Here is a 25,888-nt window from a genome sequence, read left to right on the forward strand (position 1 = left end):
ACCTGAGCTGGGGGCAGGGGCTGTGAAACATAGGTCACACATTAGAAGCCTGGGGGCACAACATTTTGACTTTGTGGCTTTCAACATCTTGGCCTTGTGGCTTCCACCAAGGTTAGCCAACCAAGAACCACAGGTGCAGAACCTGCGGTCTCCTCTCCAACCTCTACCGCAGGGTGATTGCCTATGTTCATTCTAATACATTTACATTGCGGTTTCGACCCCCACCCGCTACCCTTCTGGGGGGAAGGTGGCCATGACACTTCCGGCAAGAAACTTGTAGGGCCCCAAACTTCCCCTCCCAATAAATAGGAGGAGTCCCTTAGATGATTGGAAACCACCCTAGCTAGGACCCGCAAACAGAAAAAGAAAAGACACCCCTAGCCTCTTGGCAGTTGCCATCTCTGGGCCTGCCCGCTCTCCTACCTTGAAAGTGTACGGTTCTTAAAAAGCTGCTTTGTGCTTGCTGCCTTCCTTCTAGCTGTCTTTATTCAAGCGCGGATCCTCAGGTTATTCTTTCGTGGGGAATCCAAGAACCGAGATCTCCATTCACACAATGCAGAATCTCCCACCGGTAACATGAACAACTCCTCAAGTTACACACGATTTCATGGTTCACGGTGGTCCGTACTTTTTGTTATTTAAACTAATAGCTGCATAACCCATGGACGTTTCCTTTGGGATGACTTCCTAGAACTACAATTACAGTTTTTCCAATCTCTTCCCTAAATGTCCAAACGTGTCCCTGGAGAAGCCGATACCGCAAGGAATTCTGGGGAGCGTAGTTCTGGTTTGGGGCAGGCAAGACCTCGGCGCTGAGTAGAAACACTTCTGGAGGAAGTCGCTGGGCGTGAGAAGGGGACGAGACGATTTTCCGCAAACGTCGCTCATGTGCGCCTGCGCGGTGCACGGGGGCGTGGCTTCATGTTCCCACGCGATTGGTCAGCCGTCTTCCAGGCACGCGCAGACAGCACCCCTTCCCCGCCCCGCCTTCGCACGGTCTTCTGGGAGTTGTAGTTCAGACTCCTGCCCTAACCCGGCCGCGGGTCGTCGGCTCGGACATCTGAGTCCGTCCTGGCCTTCGGCTCTGGGCTCGAAGGATGGATCCAGGACCCGGAACCGACACGGCGCCGCTGGCTGGCCTGGTCTGGTCGTCGGCTTCGGCGCCTCCGCCACGGGGATTCAGTGCGGTGAGCGACGTCGGGGGCCGGGGATCAAGTGGGGGCACGGGATCAAGTGGGGGCACAGGCGGCCGCGTCGGGGTAGGAGCCTGGCGCTGACTCCCGTCCACATCGTAGATCTCCTGCACCGTGGAAGGGACGCCCGCCAACTTCGGCAAGAGCTTCGCGCAGAAGTCTGGCTACTTTCTGTGCTTCAATTCTTTGGGCAGCCTAGAGGTAAGGGGCGCCCACCTTCGGAATCCCCGGGGTCAGCCCACTCCCCCGTCCATTTGCGGGGCCCTCCGCCAGGGGCGCTGTTCCTGCTGCAGCATGACTGTCGCTGTGTCCTCCCCTTCCTCCCTCAGAATCCGCAGGAAAATGTGGTGACCGATATCCAGGTCCTGGTGGACAAGAGCCCCCTCCCACCGGGCTTTTCCCCGGTCTGCGACCCCCTGGACTCCAGTGAGGCCCGCGTCCGAGACTGGGGGCGGGGTGGGGGGCCGCGTTCGGGTCCCTGTGGGCAGGACCAGGGAGGGGCGGAGGGACGACAGGCACTTGTTTTCCGAGCCTCGACTGCCCACTCGATGCACTGGGTAATGACAGAGCCGGCTGAGGCGTCGAGCTCTGTTCCAGGGCGGAGCCACATGCCCTGCCCTGCGTAAAAATGTGCCATTGGCACAGCCTTTGTCCCAGAGTAAGAGTCATGACATGTTTTATTACTGTTCCTGCTATATCTTCTTAACTGGTAGCCAAGTAGAACCCTCGCCATTTCCACGCCTTTTCATTTCCAGGCTTTTGCACACAGTTTCCTCTGCCTGGAGCACCTGTCTTCGACTCTTGGGCTAGTTAATGCTTGATTCTCCCTCAGGTCTCTGTTTAGTCCCCACCCCTTCTGACTCCTATAGCCCTGGTGCTGCCCTTCCAGCCCTGACCACCCTGCTTTCCAGCCACCTGGCTCTCCCTGCCTCTCACTGTGTCTTGTCATGTGTATTTGGTTTTTTTATTTTTTATTTTTATCTTTTATTTTTGAGAGAGACAGACAGAAAACTAGCAGGGGAGGGGCAGAGAGAAAGGAAGACACAGAATCTGAAGCCGGCTCCAGGCTCCAAGCTGTCAGCACAGAGCCCCACACGGGGCTCGAACTCACAAACCATGAGATCATGACCTGAGCCGAAGTCGGACGCTTAACCGACTGAACCACCCAAGCACCCCTGGTCATGTGTATTTGACTCTCAGGGTATATCTATTGATATTAGAGTCGGCAAGCATTTTATTTATTTATTTATTTTATTATTTTTTTTTTTTAATTTTTTTTAACATTTATTTATTTATTTTTTTTTTCTTTTCAACGTTTTTTTTTTTTTTTTTATTTTTGGGACAGAGAGAGACAGAGCATGAACGGGGGAGGGGCAGAGAGAGAGGGAGACACAGAATCGGAAACAGGCTCCAGGCTCCGAGCCATCAGCCCAGAGCCTGACGCGGGGCTCGAACTCACGGACCGCGAGATCGTGACCTGGCTGAAGTCGGACGCTTAACCGACTGCGCCACCCAGGCGCCCCGACATTTATTTATTTTTGAGACAGAGAGAGACAGAGCATGAACGGGGGAGGGGCAGAGAGAGAGGGAGACACAGAATCGGAAGCAGGCTCCAGGCTCTGAGCCATCAGCCCAGAGCCTGACGTGGGGCTCGAACTCATGGGGCAAGCATTTTATGTACGGGTCCAGATAGTATATATTTTAGGCTTTGCAGGCCAGATAGTGTCTGTTGCCTTTTCCCTCCATAATCCTTTAAAAATGTGAAAACCATTCTTAGCTGTGCAAAAGCAGATCTTGGCGTCTTTTGGCTCACGGGCCAGAGTTTGCTGACCCCTGGATTAGAGGACTAAGGAAAAGTGAGGTTGGCAGGGCCAGGATGGGCACTCAGTTCCATCCGAGTCCACAGCTACCCACCCTTGCCATAGGTGTGCACGGTCACCCCATGAATGCTTCTCCATGTCACCAAAGATAAGCCTGCCCCAATGGCTCCTAAAGGCTACATGGAGTCCCCTCCTATGGCTATACCATTCATGACTCAACCACTGACCTAAAGCTATCCAGGTAGCTGCCTTAAATAGCACCCTGGCAAGCGTCATCCTGGAGCCATCTCTGGGTCCCTTCTCTGCTTCTTCCCTCTTCTCACTCCCTTGCCCCCCACCCCCCACTCCCAGAGGCCTCTGTGTCCAAGAAGAAACGCATGTGTATGAAGCTGGTGCCCCTGGGGGCTGCAGACACAGCTGTGTTTGATGTCCGGCTGAGTGGGAAGACCAAGACGGTGCCTGGATACCTGCGAGTAGGGTAGGACCCCCCCCCTTACCCTCCCCCCACCTCTGGCCTCCTCCCTTGCCCTCCAAGTCCCATATCTGCCCTGCTGACCCTCAGGGAGTCTCCTGAGGCCTCCTGTGCTGCCTTTTTAAAAAAATTTTTTTAAGTTTGTTTCGAGAGAGAGAGAGAGTGCATGAGGGGGTGAGGGAGGGGCAGAGAGCGAAGGAGAGAATCCCAAGCAGTCCCCGCAAACCGACCTGGGGCTCCAACCCCACATGAACTGTTGAGATCATGACCTGAGCTGAAACCAGCAGCTGGATGCTTAACCGACTGAGCCACCCAGGCCTTCTCCTGTGCCTTCTACCGCTTACCTGTGCCTCAATTTCCACGTGTTAAAGTCTCCTTACTTATTTATTTTATCTGGACAGGGAGGAGGGGCAGAGAGAGGGGAAAGGAGAATCCCAAGCAGGCTCTGTGCTGTCGGCTCAAAGCCCCACGTGGGGCTCGATCTCACGCACCATGAGATCGGGACCTGAGCTGAACTCAAGGGTCCGATGCTTAACCGGCTGAGCCACCCAGGCACCCCCTCAATTTCCGCATGCTAAAACAGGGGTGATTGTATCAATCTTGTAGGGTTCTTGTGAAGAGTGAGTTGATGGGTCTGAAACGCACACTGTGGTGATCTGACCCAGCAATATTAGCTAGGATGTTGCTCAGGGTGCGGGCTGCGATGCTGAAAGGAAAATCCCCCAGAGGGCTGGGGTCACCCCATCAGGCTAGGACCCCTCCCTACTTCTCTCTCCTTCTAGGGACATGGGAGGCTTTGCCATTTGGTGCAAGAAGGCCAAGGCCCCCAGGCCGGTGCCCAAGCCCCGAGCTCTCAGCCGGGACATGCGGGGCCTCTCCCTGGACCCACCTGCCCAGCCCAGGTGAGTCCTCAGGCTTGGGAAGGGGGCGGCCATGGGGGGAGTCAGGCCTGACCTGTGCTGTCCTGCCTCCACCAGCAAGGGCGGCTTTCCAGAGCGGACCCTGTCCCGGGTTGGCTCTCGGGCATCTACTCTGCGGAGGAGCGACTCCATCTACGAGGCCTCCAACCTCTATGGCATCTCAGGTGAGCGCAGAGCAAAAAACTGAGGCACGGGAGTGGGGGGTGGGGGGGTGAGGGCAAGACTTACCCGAGGTTGAAGAGCCAGGAAGGGGTGGAACCAGGGTTGGAACCAGGCCTGGGCCTCCCCCATTTTGTAGAGATTGGGGGGTGGGGATGGCGTGAGCCTCTCTGCTTAGGGTGGGCGGCAGGCGGGCCTCAAGTCTCTTGTGCCTCAGCCTCTGTCCTCACTCGCTCTCCTCAGCCATGGATGGTGTTCCCTTCACGCTGCACCCGCGCTTTGAGGGCAAGAGCTGTGGCCCCCTGGTGAGTCTACGCTGGGCGCTGGGGGCGCCTGGGTCTGCCCCTGTCAGTGGCAGGGAGGGTCATCCGTGCCTCCAGTGCCCCAGCACGGAGGTCCACGTTCCTGGGTTGGAGGAAGCTGGAGGGTCTCAGGCTCGGAATGGGGCATCAGGAGGGACAACTCCCCAGGCTGTGGCAGGAAGGGTGAGGGGATGTTCAGGCCAATACTGAGGGAGACCCTCCTTGAGGTTCAAGGAATGGGGGTTCCAGGTTGGGGTCCCCGCCCGGGACTGATCTGCCTCTGCCCGCCAGGCCTTCTCTGCCTTTGCCGATCTGACCATCAAGTCACTGGCGGATATTGAGGAGGAGGTGGGTGCAGGGCCCAGGGTGGCATGCTGGGGTGGGGGGTGGGGGGTTCTCCCCTCCCTTCCCGTCGCCCCAGGCTCCCCCAGCCACACCCTGTCTCCCAAAGGCTGGAGATCGCCGAGTCCCTAGTCGTTTCCACCCCCTCACTCACTCTGTGCTCTCCTCGCTCCGCCTCCCCAGTATAACTACGGCTTTGTGGTGGAGAAGACTGCGGCTGCGCGCCTGCCCCCCAGCGTCTCGTAGCCCTAGGTCAGCCCCAGGGAAGAGCCCCCCCTGCCGGACACCCGGGACTGGCAGCCACCCCGCCCCACAGCATCTTGGGAATCTCGGTGGCGCAGGGCATTTTAGACCCTCCGCCACGCAGCGGAGGGACAGCCCTGGAGAAGGGAGCAGGACAGGTCTGCTCGGTGATGGGGTCTCTCGCCCCTGGGCCCTGCAGGGCAGGGGTGGGGGCTGGACGGAAACCAGTGCCTTCAAGTCATTTGTGTCAAAACTCTCTGGTGCCTGGAGGCCACGCGGGCGTCCTCCTGGCAATAAACACCAACCTGTGCTCGCCGTCTGGAGTCCTGATCCCGGCCGCCGGTCCTCTGTGGTTCAAGGTGTTCACCACGCACGCGCAGCACGAGCCAGGGGGCGGAGGTGACCCCAGTGCAGGACATCTAAGGCGGCGCTGCCACCACTCGCCTTCTACAGAGGGGGAATCAGGCTCCGCGAGTGCCTGAGCCGGGGACGTAGGTCACAGAGAAGACCTGGTCCGCCCCTCCAGCATTGTGCAAAACGCGAATAATCGTTTCAGTCACATTTATATTGCGGGGACCCCAGCCTCAACACCTGATGCGCAGCGTCTCTTTCAGTCTTCCCGCACCCCGGTGGGAAGCCCGGGTTTTGTCGCGTTTTACGGAGCGGGAAACAGAGGCAGGGGCCGCTAAGGTCACAGCTGGGATCTGAACCCAGGGCCTGCTGTCTGAACTTTCGAGCTGCTCTACGTGTCTCTTTTCCTCTGCCGGGTGACCGGTACGTTCCGTCCATTCTCATTATTGGCGGTAGTTAGGTCCCTTAATGTCACAGCGAAAACTGAGTTAGGGAGTACCGGATTCCGTGGGGGGTTCCTACCAGCCTTTGGTCACATTTTTGTCAAGCAATCGGTACCGGGCCTTGTTTTGTGTGTGTTTCAAGACCCCGTGTTTAATACATACCGCTGATTAGTTAATGTTGAACTTCCGGCCGATAGCGCTGTTAACTTACGCCTGAACAAAGTTCATCTAACCCACACATTTTCTCCAGGAGGCACATCCTTGCCTTCTTGTGTGTGGGGACATTAGGTAGCACGAAGCACTACACGTGGGGACATTTTTATTTTTATTTTTAAGTTTATTTATTTTGAGGGGGCGGGGAAAGGCAGAGACAGAGGGGGAGAGAGATTCCCAAGCTGCCTCTGCCCTGACAGCGCAGAGCCAAGTGCAGGGCTTTAACCCCCCAACCATGAGGCCGTGACCTGAGCCAAGTCCGAGGCACCGATCGGGCGCCTTGGGGGCTTTCTTAAACAACAAAGTTGCCGATGAAAAAGCACAACGATGTGAAAAACCTGCCACTAGGTAGACCACAAAAAGGCCACCTGTTTACGGTCTGAGGGGTGAAACAAGACGCCAGAGTGTCACCACGTTCCGCCTCAGCTGGGAATGGGTCCCCCAGTGATTCAAACTACCCCCCCCCCCCCCATGCGTGTCCTTGAATGGCTGCAAAGTGCGCAAGTATTGGCTGGGGGGTGGGGTACAAGTGAATTTCAGCCAGTAGAACTTACAAATATGGAATACGTGAAGAATAGTCTGGACCCATTTGTTAAACGAATAGCCCCAGACTAACACCATTTTTCTCCCACATCCGTGGGATGTAGCCCCAGACTAACACCATTTTTCTCCCACATCCTTCCTTTAATGCTCTGTCTTCCCTAGGTCCCCACAGCTTCCGGGTGGCCCAGGTCCTGTTGTGGTCAGGAACATCCCCAGATCTCTGTGGCTTCGAAAGGCCAAGGCTTAGTTTTCATTCATCCCACGGGCCCATGGCAGAGCAGCCCCAGACTCGGCTGGTCACAGTGCCTGAAATCCGCCTGAAGGGGCTGCCACCATCCCCTGGCGACAGTGGGGGACGGACTCCAAAAGCTCTTGCACCATCAGTTAAATGCCCGGGCCTGGAAGTGCCTTTGTCAAAGTTCTGCTCACGGGTCATCGGTCAGAACGCGCCCCACTGGGCCCCCAGAAGGGTTGTGCCACCCACTTTTTTTAAAATAACTTTTTTTTAATGTTTATTTTTGAGACAGAGAGAGAGAGACCGAGTGCGAGTCGGGAGGGGCAGAGAGACAGGGAGACACAGGTTCGGAAGAAGGCTCCAGGCTCTGAGCTGTCAGCACAGAGCCCGACGCGGGGTTTGAACCCACGAACGGCGAGATCATGATCTGAGCTGAAGCCAGAGGTTTAGCCGAACGAGCCACCCAGGCGCCCCTGTACCACCCACTTGTACCCCCTGTCCTGGAGATCTGAGGGGAGAGACAGCAAGCTGTCCCGGAGAGGTGGGCGAGGGGAAACCGTAAAATGTGCCCCCTCCCCCATACACTTCAGCTGCCTTGGGAAAACTAGGCCTTTGGTCGAAGACATCTCCCCACCTCTCCCCTCTCTGGGCACAGACAGCACCTGCCAGGTCCCGCCCAGGCTGCTGTGGCGCCGGCCGTGGAATCTGATCTGCCCGGGAAGTAAAGGCTGTTTGTTCTCCCTGGTCGCCTTCTTGGCCACCCTGAAACCAGCTTCAGATCACTTTCCAGGGCATCCGCGGGTGACCAGGGGCCCCCCAGATGAGCCGTCCTGGCCTAGGATCCAACTGGGCTTGCTGTCATCGCTAGGCCAATGACCCTGCAAAATCCCAACCCTCTGGGCCCCACAGGGCCTCAGGACAGCCTGGGGAAGGCCCAGGAGAATCGCCATGGAGCCCACCCACCCACTCCTGACTTGGGCCACATCGATCCTGACTGCTATGACTGAGCTCACATCGTGGGCTACAGAGAAGGGAGCCAAAGCTTTATCCGTCCTGCCCAGGCACTGAGACTGAGGCGTCACAGGGCAAGATGAGGTCCCAGCTGCGCTGCTCACTAGCTGGTGACCCTGAGCTGTGGCTTAACCTCTCTATACCTCAGTTTCTCCATCTTTCCAATGGGAATCTCCATGGTCCTTACCTCTCAAAGGTCCTTAACCTTACCTGACCCAGGGATCGAACCCATGAACCGGGAGATCATGACCTGAGCTGAAATTTCATTGCTAGAGTTCATGGTATGGATGTACCAGTCTGGTCACCTGTTGATGAGCACGTGGGTTGTCTCTCATTCGTGGCCACTGAGCAAAACTGCTCCGAGCACTGTTGTATGCGTCTCTTGAGGAACACACTCATTCCCGTTGTGCAAATGCCCTGAGTGGAGATTGTGGGGGTGGTAGGCGAAGCCTGGGTTCATCTTCAGCAGATACAGCCAAGCAGATGTCCGAGGCTCTTGGGACCAACGCACCCCCTCACTCACAAGGAATGAGAGTTCCAGTCTTCACCAATACTTGGCACTGTCCGACTTCGGCTCAGGTCATGATCTCACGGTGCGTGGGTTCGAGCCCCGCGTCGGGCTCTGTGCTGACAGCTCGGAGCCCGGAGCCCGCTTCAGATTCTGTGTCTCCCTCTCTCTCTGCCCCTCCCCCACTTGCACTCACTCTCTCTCAAAAATAAAGAAAGAAACATTAAAAAATAATATGCTCATAAATTGTTTTTGTGTGTGTGTGGGGGGGGGAGGGGGGATACGCCCCTTGTTGTGCTGAGCCATTTCCTTCAAGGTGGCCTCTGGCCTTCCATTCTAAATGTCACCAGCACAGAGGACGCCAGCTGCATTCTGCCAATTTCAGCAGATTGCGTGTGCAGAAGAAGTGAAGGAGGGAGGGGACAACAACAGTGATGCCTGTGTGAGTCAGGCATAGTGTTTGGCACATGGTAGGCATCTAAACATCAATAGTTCTTCTCATCTAGAGATAGCGTGGTTAAGTGCTTTCGGTATCCCTCCCCCGCCCCACTCATGCCTACTGTTGCAAAAATGCAACACAGCTCAAGCAGATGCTGTCTGTGCCCCCCCTCCCATCCATCCCATCCATGTTCCTCTCCACATGATGAATGTCATTCGCAGCAATTATCCGCAACCTTGCCTGGGGCTTGTGTGGCCACAGGTGTCCAGCTGGTGCGTAGGGAAGACCAGAAGTATGAGGGGTTAATCTCTCTCTAAGCAATGCCTGATGGTGGTCAGAGGATAAGCACCCCAGCCCTGATCCCTTGTGTTGGGACCACTCTGCTGGGTGTGCTCTAGGCTGTCTGCCAGAGTTCCCCAGCAGGAGGGAACCCTGGTTGCCCCCCCACCCCCCACCCCGGGCACTGTGTCCTCATTGGTGCCCTTGATGGGCTCTGGGACTTCCTGGCATAACCTCCCACATAAGCAAACCACATCCCCCAAATCATCTCAGGGTGTGATTCTGAGGATCCCAATCCAAGGCTACGTCTTTGAGAGACGTTGTCCACACGCTAAGTCCCACCGGGATGCCAACCACTGCTTTTGTTTGCGTGGTCTGTGAAATGAATGGAGACATCGATACCCTTTCTGATTTGGTCCTCACAGCTGTTTGGTGGAGTGGAGGTTACCTGATTTTATTTAAAAAAAAAAAAAAATTGTGTTAATGCTTATTTGATTTTGAGAGAGAGAGAGAGAGAGAAACAGAGCATGAGCGGGGGAAGGTCAGAGAGAGAGAGAGGGAGACGCAGAATCCGGAGCAGGCTCCAGGCTCCGAGCTATCAGCACAGAGCCCGACGCGGGGCTCGAACCCACGAACCGCGAGATCATGACCCGAGCCGAAGTTGGCTGCTTAATTGACTGAGCCACTCAGGCGCCCCCAAGGTTACCTGATTTTATAAAGAAGGAAACTGAGGTTGCAGGCTGCATGACTGTTCGCTGGGCCAGATCTGTCCCAGTTCCTGGAGCACCAAACCCTTATCGGGTACCCAGGACGCAGAGCACCCTGAGCATCTGGTTCCAGCCCCGGGACAACCTGATTCCGGCTGAGATACGAGGACGCTTGGCACCCCTTCCAGGGCACGGCTGGCAAGGGGGGCACATTTCGGCCGGGCTATGGGCATTGTTCCCAGCTGGCCTTCTGAGCCGGAACCTTGCATAGCTTCCCAAGAGGATGAGCAGGGGTCAGACTGGGATGAGGCTCACGAGCTCGTGGGGTGCAACATTCAAGGAGCTCGTTTTAGTTCAGAGGCCCATCTGCTCCCGCAGGAGGCCTGAGAGCAAGTGCCTCCTTAATTATTTTTTAATTGGGGTGAAATTCACATCACACAGAACTCCCCATTTGAAAGTGGACAATTCAGTAGCATTTCGTGCACTGACAAGATCGTGCAGCCGTCACCACTGTCTAGTTCTAGAACATTTCTTTTTTTTTTCTTTTTTAATGTTTATTTACTTTTTGAGAGAGAGAGACAGAATGTGAGCGGGGGAGGGGCAGAGAGAGCAGGAGACACAGAATCCGAAGCGGGCTCCAGGCTGCGAGCTGTCAGCACAGAGCCCGAGGCGGGGCTCGAACTCATGAACTGAGAGATCATGACCTGAGCTAAAGTCAGTCGCTTAACCGACTGAGCCACCCAGGCGCTCCTAGTTCCAGAACATTTCTATCACCCGGAAAGGAAACCCTGTCCTCACGAGCAGTTAGCAGCATTCTCTTCCTCCAACCACTGGTCTGTCTCTACGGATCTGCCTGCTCTGGACGTTTCCTATGCATGGTATCACACACTGCGTGGCCTTTTGTGTCTGACTTCTTTCCCTCAGCGTGATGTTTTCACGGCCATCCACCTTGCAGTGCTGTGTCAATGCTTCGTCCCTTTTTATGGCTGAGTAAATATTCCATTGTATGGATCGATCATATTTTTTTACCCACTTACCTGTTGAGGGACATTTGGGTTGTTTCTACCTTTTGTGACTAGTGCTGCCGTGAACGTGTTTGCGAAAGAGTTTGTTGGAATCCCTGTTTTCAATTCTTTTAGGCCTCCAATTTTGCACCCACACCCCGGTCCTTGCCCTGGGGACAAGGCTGAGGGGGTCCAGCTTCTGGTTCCCCTGCCCGCTGCAGGAGATGAGGCACTCCTCCCTGGCAGACAGCTGTGGTCCTCCCTCCTCTGCTCCTCTCCCACCCTCTCGGAGCCCTCGGGGCCTGCCCCATTCCAGGGGATTCTCCGAAACCGCAGTTTCCAGGGTTTCTCGGTCACCTGCTCTGGCCTGGAGCCCACTGTGAACTTCCAGCCATCGCCACCACGTGGCCTCACAGCCTGGGCCTCAGTCTTCCCATCTGTAAGTGGGGTTGTCCTGAAGATTCACCGAGGCCAGGAAAGTGCCTGGCATGTGCCCGCAGAACCAGGCTTGTGAGAAGGATGGGAGACTTATTTTGTTTGTTTTTTAAAGTAAGCTCTATGCCCAACGTGGGGCTTGAACTCACGACTCCAAGATCAAGAGTCACATGCTCTACTGACAGCCTGTCAGGGGCCCCAACATTTATTCTGGTTTTATCTTCACTGATATTTATCATGCTCCCCGAGAACCTATGTTACTGGCTACCCCACATGTCAGGCACCCTGTGGAATGTTCGTGTGTGTTCTCTCTCCACTCCCCCAGCAAGGAGGTGTTCTGTGCAGCTTCCTGGTGGCTCTGGGAGGTGGCAGCCGGAGACAGTGGGCCACCTGGGTCTGGGTATATCTGATCAGCAGGGTCCCTGCCAGGGTCACGCTTGGGGACTAACCGCCTCCCACCCCCCCCACCCCCCGTCGCCACCGCTGGGTGCTGTCACCTCTCTGACCTTTGGAAAGGGTCCTAGGGGGGCTTTGAGCCACTATGTGGCTGAGTCACCTCTACTCCGCGAGCCTTGGAGTACCTCTGTGGTCCAGGAAGGGACATACTGGGAGAATTCTGGGGATATCTGTCCATTTGGGGTCGGGATGAAGGCCAGGCATCCATCCCCCCACCCCCGGTGAAATTTACATACATGAGGATTTGTGGGACCTGGGTCCCTGACTGAGGTCTACAAGGAACATACCCTTGCTCCCCACTTCTGCCTCCTCACCCCCACTCCTGTCACTCCATCCATCACCCTGGGCCTGGGCTTGGCCACACAGCATGTTTGGATGTGGCTCAAGTGACAAAGGAGATAGTGAGGGTCGGAGTTTATTTGAGGGTCGTGCAGAACGGGGGGGGGGGCAGGGCCTCTGGAGACCCTGAGGGCTCTGAGTTATCCACTCCAAGCCTTGTCAGTTTCGTGAGCCCCAGAAAGTGGTCATCGACCCCGCCTTTTCCTGCCACCACGCACCCCACCCGACTGACAATGGCACAGGTTGACATGCATGGAGGACCTACTGTGCACAGGCACCTGGAATGGCTTACACCGAGTCTCACAGGAACCCTAGGAGAAGAAGCTGCTTCTGTCCCCATTTTATAGACAAGGAAAGTGAGACACAGAGCAGCGAAGTCTCTGCCACAGCCAGAAGTCTGGGTCCAGCCCCTCAGGTTTACCCGTGGCCCTGGGTTGCTCTGAGCTCAGCACACACAGATTTCAAATGCTCACAGCCTGGAAGACGTTGCAGAGTCTGAGACTTGCACTGTCAGCAGCATGGGGGTTACAGAACCCAGGTTCAAATCCTGCCTCTGACGCTCAGTACTGGCCATGGGACTCCTGGTGAGTCACTGCCCCTCTGTGGCCCTCGGTTTCCTCATCTGTAAAATGGATGGAGACATTTAGAGAACCACGGCATAAGCCCAACCCTCCCTCCTGCCTATAACATCTGGATAGCTACATTTCCTAGCCTCCCCTGCCGCGAGATGTGGCCATGTGACTGTTCTCGCCAGTGAGGTATAAACAGGAGGGACCCCAGGCTTCCCGGGGAGATTTCCAGAAGATACCGATCCTGCCCTGGCCTCTGCCTTTCCCTCTGAGAGGAGATGAAGGCTGGAGCCCTGGCAGCCATTTTGTGCCATGAAGCAACCTTCAGGACAAAAACCAGGGATGCTGTGAACTGAGAAACCAAGTCATACTGCTACTATGGCTGAGCCTAGACTTATCTTTACAGAATCCTCTTCCTGCTGCCTGATCCCAGGTCTCTGTCCCTGGTCCCTGGGTTCACACCAGGGTGGAGTCCTTCCCTGAGCCCCCTGGCCTGTGCCCCAGCATGCTGCGCATCTCATGGGTGATCCCTTCCCAGTGCCCCCTGCCAGCTGACAGTGTCCGGTGCATGCGGGATAAAGGCAGCCTGCCCTCCCAGCCTCCTCCCTTGGCCGTAGGCACTGTAGCAGCACCCGTGGGTCTGACGGGGTCCCCAGGTTCTGGGAAGGATGAGTAGGGGGTCCGGTGGTGGGTACCCTGCTGGGGTTGATCCCTGGGGCTGGCCTTGGAGACTTCAGCAGGACGGACAGGATCATCTTCAAAGTGCGGTGGGGACAGTTCGTGGAGGCCACGGCGGGTGGCCCGGGCAGCTCGGACCAGGGTGTGGGTCAGTGCCGCCACCAGGACCAGAGCACCCACTCCGAGGATGGAGGCGGCGGCTGCACCTGTCTCGATCTCAAAGAGCAGCAGGGCGTAGATGGACAGTGCTGGAAAAACAAACGGCTTTCATTCACTTAGTCCACAAACGTTTGCTCCCCAAACCCTGGGAGAGCTCCCCAAAAAGAGGGCAGTCACAGACACCCATACAACATGCTAGGCACACAGCTTCACCCATCTAATCCTCTCACATCGTTGTCACATCGTTGTCACATCCATTTTACTATAAAATGGTAAACTTCCGTGCCTTATCGTGTGTACTTGACTACAACTGAAACAACCCAGATCTCAGGCTTTCTGAATCCTGGTGATTAACTTTCAGTGGATCACAGCCCCTCTCTGGCCTCAGGTTGCCGGTCTGAACAAGACTGTTGCTGACCTGACCTTGAGGACCGACCTGTACTAGTTTTCTGTTGGCCTGTCCAACGCCCAGTTGGCATCATTCTTTTTGATGAGGACCGTCCTGTGCATTGTAGGACACTGAGCAGCTTTCTACCCACGAGGCACAATAGCGTTCCCTCCTGCCCTGTCATGACAACCAAAGAGGTCTCCAGATATCGCCAAATGTTCACTGGGTCAGCAGAATCAGTTCCCATTGAGAACCCCTGGTCTAGTCCTTACCCTCACCCTGATTGCTAACGTAGGAGCACTGACCCACCTCTCTGGCATCAGTGTTGTGTATGGTACCAGGCTTGGCCAATCAGAGCATTGATTCCTCCGGTTATAGTGATTGGTGCAGGGCTAGCACATGATCCGAGCTCAGCCAATCAGAGCCTGTCCTGGGACCGCTGACTGGGATACGGGTAGGGAGGAGTTTTCTTACAGCAGCAGCAGCAGCAGGGGACTTGGTAGTGGAGAAGCCCAGAGTGAATGGAAGACTTCTTCACACTTTGTGGGCTGTTTTTATGCTTTCTTCAGCTCTGTACTTTTGTTTAAAAAAAAATTGTTTTTATTTCATTTTTCAGGGGGGGCAGGGGCAGAGAGAGAGGGAGATCTGAAGCAGGCTCCAGGCTCTGAGCTGTCAGCACAGAGCCCGATGCGGGGCTCGAACTCACGGAGTGTGAGATCGTGACCTGAGCTGAAGTCAACCGCTTAACCGACCGAGCCACCCAGGCGCCCCTGCACTTTGGCTTTTAAGATGCCACACTGCATCATGTTTGACATATTAAAATGAGGCCAAGGACCCTTTTTGCTCTAAACATTTTTTAAAGCGTGTGTGTTTTGTTTTGTTTTTTTTAATTATTCTTTTGGCTCTGGTCAGCAACGATGGCTAATTGGATGATTGGCTGGACGTGGTCAGGAATTCTTGCTGAGTGAGGTCACCTAACCTCAAAAAAGAATCTAAATGGGAGCTGAACAAATTCTTAATTTAACACTTAATGAGGCTGACGTGGTTACCTTTTTTTTTTTCTCTCTTTGTGAGTTTTCTTGTATATTAGAGCGAGCATATCTTATTCTCCAAGTCTCCAACATTTTTTTTTTTTTTGCCAGCCTGTGAAAAGGCTCGAGTCACCCCTCCTCTCTCCTTTTTTTAAAAAAAAATTTTTTTAACGTTTATTTATTTTTGAGACAGAGAGAGACAGAGCATGAACGGGGGAGGGGCAGAGAGAGAGGGAGAAACAGAATCGGAAGCAGGCTCCAAGCCATCAGCCCAGAGCCCGACGCGGGGCTCGAACTCACGCACCGTGAGATCGTGACCTGAGCTGAAGTCGGACGCTCAACCGACTGAGCCACCCAGGCGCCCCTCCACTCTCCTTTTTTAAAGAAAACTCACATCTGGAGCATTTTATTAAGTCAAGCAACAAAAGTTCTGCAGAGTTCCCTGCACGTGATATACACGTATGTACCCCTGTATTCCCATAATGAACCCTAGGCTCGCATCTCACAAAGAAATATTTTAAATATATCTTCTAAACTTCTGTTTCTCTGTCGCAGGAATAAGAGTAAGGCAATCATAGCAAATTCCTTGTTTTTCATTCAGCTGGAAATTATTTTCTTCCAGGAAAACAGGTTGCTTAGTGATCTAATGTGTGATTCAGCACCGAACCTGCAGCCCCATCAACACATTTTCCAAGATTAGAACAAAACAGAAGATGTCAGGAGTCTCTTTAAAGAGACTTGATGACTTGATTCCTTTACCAGCAAGCGTGGGTGAGAGACTGTTGAGCTAAGAAAAGTTATATTACAAGTCAGGGAAGGAAAGCCAGTGTGGCACGTTCTTTCTTTTTTGCTCTGCTTCCTGTTTTGGGATTTACAACTGCATTTCTGGTTTATAAAGCTTTTTTTTTTTTTTTTTTTTTAACTTAAGGCATTCTTGAGCTGGAGGTTCTGATATTTATAAGCAAATGGTTTTTGCTAAGACCAACCTGTGAAACACTATCTCTAGAAAACCACCAAGGACATGGACACTTTTGTTCAAACCAGACGTAGAAAAGCTGATGAATCCAAAAGGGTTCTGAAGGCAGCTACTGCTCGTGGACCCCCCCCCCCCCCCACTGGAGTCAGATGCTTTCATGGGCTTTTGCGGGGATTCACCCTGAATGCCCTCAGCGATTCTCTAAGGCGGGGACGGTACACGTCCCCACTTCACCGGTGAGGAAACTGGGACGCAAGGGAGTCTGCCGAAGGTCCCAGAGCAAGAAAGTGTGTCAGACAAAGCCACCCCAGCCCGGGGCTCTACCCCCCCCCACATCCCCTCCCCGGCACGCACCTGCTAAGTAGACAGAGACCCCGCAGCAGAAGAGGCCAAGGGCCACGTGTCTGAGGAGGCGGCAGTCATAGAGAAACCAGTCAGACCTAGGAGGGTGGGGGGCAGGAAGAAAAAGGGCTCAGGGGGTGGGGCTGGTGGGGGGAAGCCAGGGAGGAGAAGGAGGGGGAGCTTTGGGGGATCTGAGTTCTGTGTGAGGACCTGACCATCTATCCAGCCATCGGTCTCTCCATCTACCCACTCATCCATCCACTACCATTTACTATCTACCAATTTCCATCGGCTGTTCAACCACACAGCCAGCCAGCCATTTAGCAAGGCCCTATTGATCCATCCACCCACTTATTTAAACAGCCACCGTCCGTCCATCCATCTATCGGCCATTCACCACCCATCTACCCACCCGTCTGTCCACCCATCCTTCACCCGCCCACCTCCCGCTCACCATCAAATCGATCCAACCGACTCTCCACCTGGCCATTCATCCTTCGCTCACCACGCACCCATCCACCACCCGTCTCCTGCGACCCATCCACGCACATCAGTCCATTCACACATCCAGCACTCATGAAGCAGCTATTACGCGGGGACACTTGTTAGACACCTGCCTTCCGTTGTTTTCCAGACCACAAACTTATTTGGGACACGAAGAGACGGAGCTTAACTCGCCATCAGAGGTGACAGAAACAGGGATTCCCGAGGGCTGAGACGGACCGAGGACTTAGTTTTGAGCCTGGCGCTGGGCTGAGTGCTTCGCCGTGTGCGTTCTTCCTTCCCCACTCCTCGAGGCTTAGGAAAGCCTCTGCTATCACTCACCTCCCACCGACAACGGTGGAAGTGGCCTCCTCTCTGCTCTCACCTTTTTTGCACAGTGGCTGGAGGGGGTGATTGCAAACCTAAGTCAGGTCACATGCCCCTCCTTGCTCACAACTCTCTCAGGCAGAGTAAACTCCCAAAGTCTGCACCACAGCACAGAAGCCCAGGATGGTCTATTTCCCCTGATTTCCTTACCCTTATCTCCCTCATCTCTCCCTCCAGCCACACCAATCACCTCGACCTCTAACACCCCAAGCTCATTCCTGCCCCAGGGCCTTTGCACATGCTGCCCTCCCTCCCCCCATCACAGTCCTCCAGATCCCCCAAGCTCATTCCTGCCCCAGGGCCTTTGCACATGCTGCCCTCCCTCCCCCCATCACAGGCCTCCAGATCCGCCGCCTCTTTTCCTCTTTCAAGTCTCAGCGCAAGCCTCCCCGGATGGTCCCGCCTCAACCACACTTACCCTTTCCGCTTCCACCCCATCACCCCATTTTCTTCCTTTCCCAGCATTCAGCCTCACTTGATATTTCTGATCTGGCTTGTCGCTATTGTCTACCCCACCAGGGCCGGTCTGGGTCCACCTGGTTCCTGCTGTGTCCTCTATTTCCAGTGCTGGGTCAGCCCCCTGCAGGTGCCCAATACATATTTGTCGACTGACTCCCTGAGCTATCGAATGAATAGTTTAGGTGGAATCTACTCCAAATGGTGGACGTTCCCATCTGCTCAAATCCATGGAATCCTGGACCAATGATTCTGGCTCTCCTCCCCGGGGCATCCTGGAGGGAAACACTTGGATGTGGGGCAGCCGAGTCCTTGACTCAAGGAAGGTCCCTCACTCTACATTCACTGCCCGCCCCCCGCCCCACCCCCGCCACCTCCCCAGGGTTCATGTTCCGGAGCTCAGATGCGCGAGCCAGGGCACAGGCTCTGGCTCTATCAGAATCAAATTCAAATCCAGTCCGCCCACTTCCAAATCAGGCAGCCCAGAGAGATCAGCCGACCCTGGCCCCTGTCGGAGCCGCAGTTACAAAGGGAGGCAGTAACGTTCAGCCGCCGCGGGGCGAAGGGGGTGGGGGGACTTCACTGAGCTAATCCTTGGAAAGCAAGAAGCACGAAGAGTGTGGGGTTCCCTAAATGACACGCGCTCTCAGCGCAGGAGCTAGCTGACCCTGGGCCCTCTATGAGCCTCAGTTTCCACCTCTGTAAAATTCTCACCTGCGGTAAATTTTCAACTACTATAGGATGGAGGGAGGGAGAGGTGATAGAAGTTGGGGATGGAGAGAGAGGGGAGGAAGGCAGGGAGGGATGGAAGAAAGGAGAAGGGGAGAGGGGATAAGGGAAGATCCACTCCCCCCGCCAACCCCCCCGCGCAACCTGAGGCCCAGAGAGGGGCGGCGGCTCGCCGGGCTCGCCCAGCCCCCAGCCGGGCGTCGGGGTGGAGGGGCTTGTCCTACCTGCCGGGACCCGGCCCCCGCGCCAGTTCGGCGCCCAGGTGGCCGCAGAGCGCGGCGAGCAGAAGGCTGGTGAGGCCCAACACCAGGGCGAGCGCAGCAAGCGCGGCGGCCAGAGGCAGCAGCGCCCCGGCCGCGTCCTCGGGCAGCCCTGGGCCGGCGTCCAGCTCCGGGCCCAGCCCGTCGGCGCGCATTCCCCGCAGCTCCGCGCGGCCCGCCTGCAGCTGGAACAGCAGCTGCGCTCCCAGCGCCGCCAGCACCGCCGCCGGGATGCCCAGCAGGGTCATCGCGGCCAGCACCCGGCCCCCGTAAGACCGGGCCATGGTAGGGGTCCCGCGGGCCTGGGTGGGGGGCGGTCGAGGGGTAAAAGAGATGTTTAGCGGCAGAGAAGTTGGGCGGGAGTCCAGGGGCCCCCAGGAGTTCCGAAAGGGGGCGGGACCGCAAGGGGTGTCTGAAAATCGGGGGGCCGTAGGGGGATTGGGACGCCGATCGCAGCGGGGATGAGGAAGCTCCGCGAAAACTTGGGACAAAGTCTTTTCTCCTCCCTCTGGGGACCCTGCGGGCGCCCCCTCCCGGCCTCCAGGTCCTGGCTGGGCGGGGCCGGCGCGGGGCGGGGCGAAGAAGAAACCGAGGTGGCCCCAAGAGCTGCAAAAGCTCGGTGGCCGGATCCAGGGAGCCCCACAAGTCCTTAAATTCATTAAAGCGACCCCCCACTCCGCCCACTGTCCTAAGCACCTGTTTCACTGTTTAAAACAAAACAAACAAAAAAAAGGAAGCTTGAACAAATTTTTAAATCATTCACTTTTTAAAATTCTTTTTTAACGTTTATTCATTTTTGGGAGACAGAGGGTGAGTGGAGGAGGGGCAGAGAGAGAGGGAGACATAGGATCCGAAGCAGGCTCCCTGCTCTGAGCTGTCAGCACAGGGCCCGGGGAGGGGGGGGGGGAGGGGGGGGGCTCAAACCCACCAACCCTGAGATCATGACCTGAGCCACCCAGATGCCCCTTAAATAATTCACCTTGATATTTGGTCTCTTACCTGCAGTTGGCTGTGATTTCCCCTCTGTCCAACCTTTTTTCAAGGCTTTGCAGAAATGTTGCCTCCTTGGGTGAGGCCCTTCTGCACCCCCCTTGAGTGGGCACCCCTATATCTTGCTACAAGTCTTTGGTTATTATTTATTTTTCAGTTTTAGAAATTGAGGTGAAGTTTACATGACATAAACCATACTGAAGCGAACAATTCAGAGGCATTTAGTACATACGCAATGTTGTGCACCCATCATGTCTGTCTAGTGCCGGAATATTTTCATCATCCCTAAGGGAGACCCCCATTCCCCACCCCCCTCCTCCAGCCCCTGGCCCTGATCTGCTGTCTGTATCTGGGTTTGCCTGTTCTGGACATTTTCTATAAATGGAGCCCGACGGTATGTGACTTTTTTGTGTCCAGTTTCTTTCACTGAGCATGTTTTGGATGTTCATCTATGTTGAGAGCACATATTATGGCTGAATAGCATTCCACGGGGTGGACGGACCACATTTCGTTTATTCATTTCTACGTTGTGAACATGCACATTCAGCTATTTGTCTGAGTCTGTTTTCATTTCTCTTGGGCGCATACCTACTAGTGGAATTGCTGGTAAGTGAGGTCATTATATAGTTAACTTATCGAGGAATCCCCAGACTGCTCTCCACAGCGACTGCACCATTTTCCCTTCCCACCAGCAGCGCGCCAGGTTCCAATGTCTTCATTTCCCTGCCAACGCTGGCTATTTTCCGGTTTTTTGATTACAGCCATCCCACTGGGTGTGAGATGGTATCTCACGGTGCTCTTGATTTGCGTGTCCCTAATGGCTAATGACGTGGAGCATCTTTTCATGCGCTTGTTGGTCATTTGTGTATCTTCTTTGGAGAAAAAACTGCCTGTTCATGCCCTTTGCTTATTTTTGAATGGGTGGTCTGTCTTCTTGCTTCCCCCCAGGCAGCACTTTGAATCTTCTGAAGCCCTGCTGTTTCCCGGAGGTCTGAGCGCCCCCTCCCGCCCCGCCCCCGCGCTGGGGGTGGGTCCGCTGTTTCGGGGACAGCTGGAGGTCTGCCTCAAGTGTCCACTGCTGTGTCCCTGTAGGGTCTGGGAGGGCACTCTTTGGGAAGTTCAGGCGTGTGCTCTGCGCAGGGATCTCAGAATAGCTCCCCGTCCCCGCCCTCCCCCTCGGGGTCGCTCCCTCTCCTGGGGCGGCGTTTGCCCCGAGCCGCCGGGTCCACGCGGTACTTGCAGCGGCGCAGCGGCTCGGTGAGGCTCCGGGGCGCGGGGTCGTCCAGGTCCTCGGGCTGCAGGAAGTTGCGGTCCAGCACCTCCGCCGCCTCCTGCCAGTTGGCGAAGCAGGCGGGTCCCAGGCGCCGGATCTCGTCAGTTGCGTCGCGGGTGAGCACGTCCCCTCCAGGCTTGAGCACCACGACAGCCGGCAGGCGCTCCACGGAGAACTGGCGCCCGAGATCCCTGCGGGGTGGGCGGGTCAGTCCGGTTGGAAGCCCGTACCCGCCCCTGAGCTGGGGAGCCACACAGCCCTCCTCCGGGTACTTACTGAGCACCTGCTGTGTGCACTACCCCGTGCCGGGCGCTGGGGGAGCCCAGAGACCGGGCCAGGCCAGGCCTCAGTGGCCTCTGCACTGGGTGTCCAATACCTCAGACATGCTACCGCCTCAGGTCCTTTGCACTGGCCATGCCCTCTGCCTGGAGCACTCTCCCCGGACTTCTGTGGGTTAAGACCCTGTATGCTGGGTAGCCAACCTCAAATCTCAATGCCTCGCTCTCCCGTCTGCTGCGCTGTGCCTTTTAGCATCCAACACACTGCACCGTTTGTTTTTCCTCCCCCCCCTTTTTTTTTAAGTTTATTTATTTATTTTGAGAGTGTGAAGGAGAGTGCTAGCAGGATAGGTACAGAGAGAGATAAAAAATCTCAAGCAGGATCCACACGTGTCAGTGCAGAGCCCGATGTGGGCTCGAACTCAGGAACTGTAAGATCATGACCTGAGCCGAAGTCAGATGCTTAACCGACTGAGCCCCTTGGCGCCCCTATTTTTCCCCTTTATCATTATTGCCCACCATAGAATGTAGCTTCACTAGGACACAGATTTCTGTCGCCATTCACCTGGGTCCCCAGTGCCTGAAACAGTATAGGGCACAGAATTGAGGCTCAGAAACTGTGTGGGATGAATGAATGAATCAATACTGATAAATGTCATAAAGAAATACCAAGCCGGGTAAGGGATTGGTGGTCAGAGAGGGCCTCTCCAAGGAGGTGATCTTTGAGCTCAAAGCTGCAGGATGAGAAGGGCACTGGGCGGCCAGGGTCCCAGGCAGAGGACACAGCCGTGCAAAGGCCCTGAGACGAGAGGGAGATTAGAGTGCAACCTTGATCAGAGACCCTGCAGGCTCATAGTAAGGAGTTTCCATTTTGTCCCCAGTATGAGGGGAAGCCAGTGAGGAGCCATCCACGATCCCAGGAGACCCCAGACCAAACGTCCCATCTGGACCAGAATCACGCACAGACATTCTGAAGTACAGGGGAGACCAGACTGAGCCCAGCATCCACAGTTGTTAATTTCCATCCACTGGGTTTTTGGGTGGCCCTTTTCCGGGCCTCTGCACAGAGAATGCATGGCACTTGTAAAGTCACACAGGACTTTACAGACTTAGCAAAAAGAAATACAGGTTGCCAGACTTAGCAAAAAGAAATACAGGACACCTGTTAAAGTTGATATAATAAATAAAATAAAATAAAATAAGAATTATATAACAACATGCAATATGTGGGACATACTTATACTAAAACACGTACTAAAAAATTATTCATTGGGGCACCTGGGTGGCTCAGCTGGTTAAGAGTCTGACTCTTGGATCGGCTCAGGTCATGATCTCACAGTTGGTGAGTTGGAGCCCCGCATCACTGATCGTGCGAAGCCTGCTTGGGATTTTCTCTCTCTCTCCTCTCTCTGCCCTCCCCCACTCGTGCTCGCTGTCTCTCAAAATAAATACATAAAATTAAAAAAATATTCATTGTTTTTGTGAAATTTGTTTCTAATTGGGCATCCTGTGTTTTATCTGGGGACCCCGTATGTGGGTAGGGTAAGGAGTAGGGCGATGGGGACTCGCTCACCCTCTGTCCAGACATCTAGCCCCAGTGAAGGTTTGATTGAGAGGACCCTGCCTCAAACAAAGTCAGCAGGTCAGTGTTTGGTTATGATGCCCTCACAGCTGGCATTTCTGCCCTGGGAAGGGAAATGTTACCAGTTTACCAGAAAGATCCCCCTCGGCTGCAGAGAGGCCAGGGGGAGTGAGCAAGTGTCCAAATCTGATAATGTTGGATGGACAACGAAGGTCTCCGGAAACTTCCAACTTGTGGAACAAAATTAATGAAATCTGTAAAGTGTCACAAAGTCTGAGACGCCCGCTCAAATGGTTCAGTGCATGCTCCCATGTGTGCAGAGAAAGAAAATCTGGCAAAATGTTAACAATTGTATTGTTAATTGTTCATTGCATGCTTCTCCCAACTTAAAAAAAATTTTTTTAATGTTTTATTTTATATTTGAGAGAGAGAAAGTGAGAGAGACAGAGCATGAGCAGAGAGATGGAGACAGAATCCAAAGCAGGCTCCAGGCTCTGAGCTGTCAGCACAGAGCCTGATGCGGGGCTCGAACCCATGAGCAGTGAGATCATGACCTGAGCTGAACTCGGACGCTCAGCTGACTGAGGTGCCACACGGGCACCTCAAAAAGAAGGAAAGTTTTACCGCAGAAAAGGGGAAGCTTCTTCTTTTTTTTTAACGTGTATTTATTTTTGAGAGAGAGAGAGCGGGAGTGAAGGAGGGGCAGAGAGAGAGGGAGACAGAAAATCCGAAGCAGGCTTTGCTTTTAGTTCAGCCTCGATGCGAGGCTCGAACTCATGAACCGTGAGAACGTGACCTGAGCCGAAGCTGGACATTGAACCAACTGAGCCACCCAGGCATCCCTGGGGAAGGTTCTAAAGTAGGAGCAAACTGCAACACGGTTTATAGGGCAGCTCGGTGCAAAGCTCGAATCCACGCACCTCTCTCTCAGCTCCGATGCCCTCCCTGGCTCCCAGCTACTCTGAGGACCACACTCATACTTATAAAGATGCAGTTTGTGGCGCCACCTGAGACCTGCGGACCTCTCACGCCTGTTACTCCTTACAGGTCCCCGATTTGGCTGTTCTTTGCCTGATGGCCTCCCAGCCTTTATCTGTGCCCTCTGCCTAGAAGCCCTTCCCTCGCTCCACTCTTTCCCCTCCTATCCTCCCTTGGCCTTGGGGTCTCTCTAAAGGCACTGCCTCAGGGAAACATCCCCTGACCCCAAACCTCAGCAAGGTCTGCCCGTGATGTTCCCACGTGGTATCCTCCCTTTGTCCTCGGGAACACAACTGCAGTTTGTTATGTGTTTGAGTCTTTGTGTCATGCCTGTCTTCCCAGGTTGTAAGCTCCTTGGGAGCTAAATGGAAATGGGCATATGCACCCCTCCCCCCTGTGCACCCCCCAGGCTGGGTACAGAGTGCCACACAGGCCGTGCTCATCAATTCCAGATGGAAGGGAGGCAAGAATGAACGAATACTTCACTTTCAGCAGAAATAGCTCCTCCTCCAGGAAGCCCTCCCTGGCCTCTTCTCCCATCTCACCTCCTCAGGTCATCCTTGAAGGGCAGGAAGAGCCACTTTTTCGGCATGTCCCTGAGGAACAGATCCTGCTCCTCCTCTGTGGGGTCCTGGGACACGTACACCAGGGCCAGCTGGGCTGCCCGCAGCACGTAGAACTCATCTGTGAGCCGCACGAAGAAGTCCCTGAGGATGGGTGCGAAGGCCTGGCACTGTGGGCATGACCCAGCGCCAAAGAACAGCAGCACCAGCCGGTTCTCCAGCCTGCGGCTGAGCTCAGCCTCCGTGTCCAGCTCGTCCTGGTCGCTGTTGTTGCGAATCAGGACGCGGCCAGAGAACAGGGAGGCCATGGCAGCCCCGGCTGGGAGCTGGGGACAGGGTGGAGGGACTCTGTGTGGCCCTGGGACTGCTGGCTGGCTTCTGGTCCAGGATTAGGTATCTTTAAGGAGGCCAGTTCAGGACCTCACTAATCTGCCTACACCGTGACCTGATTCTGTGCTGCCTCCAAGGGCAGAGACAGGCCCCTGTGGGCTCCTGCTCTGGAGACAGCTAGAAACCCAATCCATTAAGGCACAGGATTGCAAAGGAAAACGGTCATACTGACATACGGGTGTGAAAATATTTTATTACGTTGTGACATAAAAATATATGTGCTTCTTCGTGAACTGAATGCATTCAGTAATCCTGATTCATGATGGCTCTACAAAGTATTGTGATTTCTTTTTTTTGGTAATGTTTTATTTTTTATTTTTGACAGAGAGAGAGAGAGACAGAGCATGAGTGGGGGGGGGGGGTGCGGACAGAGAGAGAGGGAACAAACTCACGGACTGCAAGATCATGACCTGAGCTGAAGTCGGATGCTCAACCGACAGAGCCACCCAGGTGCCCCCAAGTATTGTGATTTCTTTTTTTTTTTTTTAATGTTTATTTTTGAGAGAGACAGAGACAGAATGTGAGTGGGTTAGGGGCAGAGAGAGAGGGAGACACAGAATCCGAAGCAGGCTCCAGGCTCTGAGCTGTCAACACAGAACCCAATGCGGGGCTCGAACTCATGAGCTGCAAGATCATGACCTGAGCTGAAGTCTTACGCTCAACCGACTGAGCCACCCAGGCGCCCCTTGTGATTTCTACATCAAAATGAGCATTAGTGATATTTTGAGGTGTCTGCCTGCAACGGCCAGGCTGTGATATGAAATTACCTTTGATTTCCACGGGAGACAAAGTCACAGGGCTGGCTGATACCTGCTTTGACAGGACATTAAAAAACACAGGCTAAATTCCAGTTAGAGGTGTAAAGACGGGGACGCCTGGGTGGCTCAGTCCCTTAAGCGTCTGACTCTTGATTTCGGCTCAGGTCATGATCTCATGGTTGGTGAGATAGAGCCTCACCATGA

At 54.7% G+C, this 25,888-nt stretch overlaps 3 protein-coding genes across 4 annotated transcripts; 1 reads left to right on the plus strand and 2 right to left on the minus strand.

Moving 5' to 3' along the window:
• The first annotated feature begins 1,004 nt into the window (after positions 1 to 1,004).
• On the plus strand, positions 1,005 to 5,766 carry MVB12A (multivesicular body subunit 12A). Its single transcript, XM_078443204.2, has 9 exons — positions 1,005 to 1,187; positions 1,296 to 1,394; positions 1,523 to 1,619; positions 3,365 to 3,491; positions 4,268 to 4,387; positions 4,463 to 4,569; positions 4,808 to 4,869; positions 5,158 to 5,214; positions 5,392 to 5,766. The coding sequence occupies exons 1-9, from the start codon at positions 1,098 to 1,100 to the stop codon at positions 5,452 to 5,454; spliced, it is 822 nt and encodes a 273-aa protein (XP_078299330.1). The 5' UTR covers positions 1,005 to 1,097; the 3' UTR covers positions 5,455 to 5,766.
• A 6,313-nt stretch (positions 5,767 to 12,079) lies between these two features.
• Positions 12,080 to 19,377, minus strand: TMEM221 (transmembrane protein 221). Of its 2 annotated transcripts, XM_078443203.2 has the most exons (4): positions 18,837 to 19,377; positions 16,570 to 16,655; positions 13,679 to 13,909; positions 12,080 to 13,036 (listed from the first exon to the last, which is right to left on the minus strand). In XM_078443203.2, exons 1-4 carry the CDS (start codon positions 19,154 to 19,156, stop codon positions 12,975 to 12,977), a joined length of 699 nt encoding a protein of 232 aa, XP_078299329.2. In that variant the 5' UTR covers positions 19,157 to 19,377; the 3' UTR covers positions 12,080 to 12,974. The 2 variants fall into 2 exon arrangements, with proteins under 2 accessions (XP_078299329.2, XP_078299328.2); XM_078443202.2 differs by having other exon boundaries at positions 12,080 to 13,909.
• Positions 19,378 to 20,853: 1,476 nt separating this feature from the next.
• Positions 20,854 to 24,997, minus strand: NXNL1 (nucleoredoxin like 1). Its single transcript, XM_060630603.3, has 2 exons — positions 24,519 to 24,997; positions 20,854 to 21,326 (listed from the first exon to the last, which is right to left on the minus strand). The coding sequence occupies exons 1-2, from the start codon at positions 24,842 to 24,844 to the stop codon at positions 21,008 to 21,010; spliced, it is 645 nt and encodes a 214-aa protein (XP_060486586.1). The 5' UTR covers positions 24,845 to 24,997; the 3' UTR covers positions 20,854 to 21,007.
• Between the last annotated feature and the right edge of the window lie 891 nt (positions 24,998 to 25,888).

The sequence above is a fragment of the Panthera onca genome, chromosome A2 (genome assembly GCF_046562875.1).
Source record: "Panthera onca isolate mPanOnc1 chromosome A2, mPanOnc1 haplotype 2, whole genome shotgun sequence".
NCBI classification, from domain to species: Eukaryota; Metazoa; Chordata; class Mammalia; order Carnivora; family Felidae; genus Panthera; species Panthera onca.

What these genes read in the sequence shown, in the direction of transcription:
- NXNL1 (XM_060630603.3), bottom strand. Translation starts at nt 24,844, where the DNA reads ATGGCCTCCCTGTTCTCTGGCCGCGTCCTGATTCGCAACAACAGCGAC. An exon ending in TTCAAGGATGACCTGAGGAG is followed by an intron (nt 21,327 to 24,518) that starts GTGAGATGGGAG and finishes CCCACCCCGCAG; the next exon opens with GGATCTCGGGCGCCAGTTCT.
- MVB12A (XM_078443204.2), top strand. Translation starts at nt 1,098, where the DNA reads ATGGATCCAGGACCCGGAACCGACACGGCGCCGCTGGCTGGCCTGGTC. An exon ending in CGCCACGGGGATTCAGTGCG is followed by an intron (nt 1,188 to 1,295) that starts GTGAGCGACGTC and finishes TCCACATCGTAG; the next exon opens with ATCTCCTGCACCGTGGAAGG. An exon ending in CAACCTCTATGGCATCTCAG is followed by an intron (nt 4,570 to 4,807) that starts GTGAGCGCAGAG and finishes CGCTCTCCTCAG; the next exon opens with CCATGGATGGTGTTCCCTTC.
- TMEM221 (XM_078443202.2), bottom strand. Translation starts at nt 19,156, where the DNA reads ATGGCCCGGTCTTACGGGGGCCGGGTGCTGGCCGCGATGACCCTGCTG. An exon ending in CGGGGGCCGGGTCCCGGCAG is followed by an intron (nt 16,656 to 18,836) that starts GTAGGACAAGCC and finishes CCACCCTCCTAG; the next exon opens with GTCTGACTGGTTTCTCTATG. An exon ending in GGTCTCTGTCTACTTAGCAG is followed by an intron (nt 13,910 to 16,569) that starts GTGCGTGCCGGG and finishes TTGTTTTTCCAG; the next exon opens with CACTGTCCATCTACGCCCTG.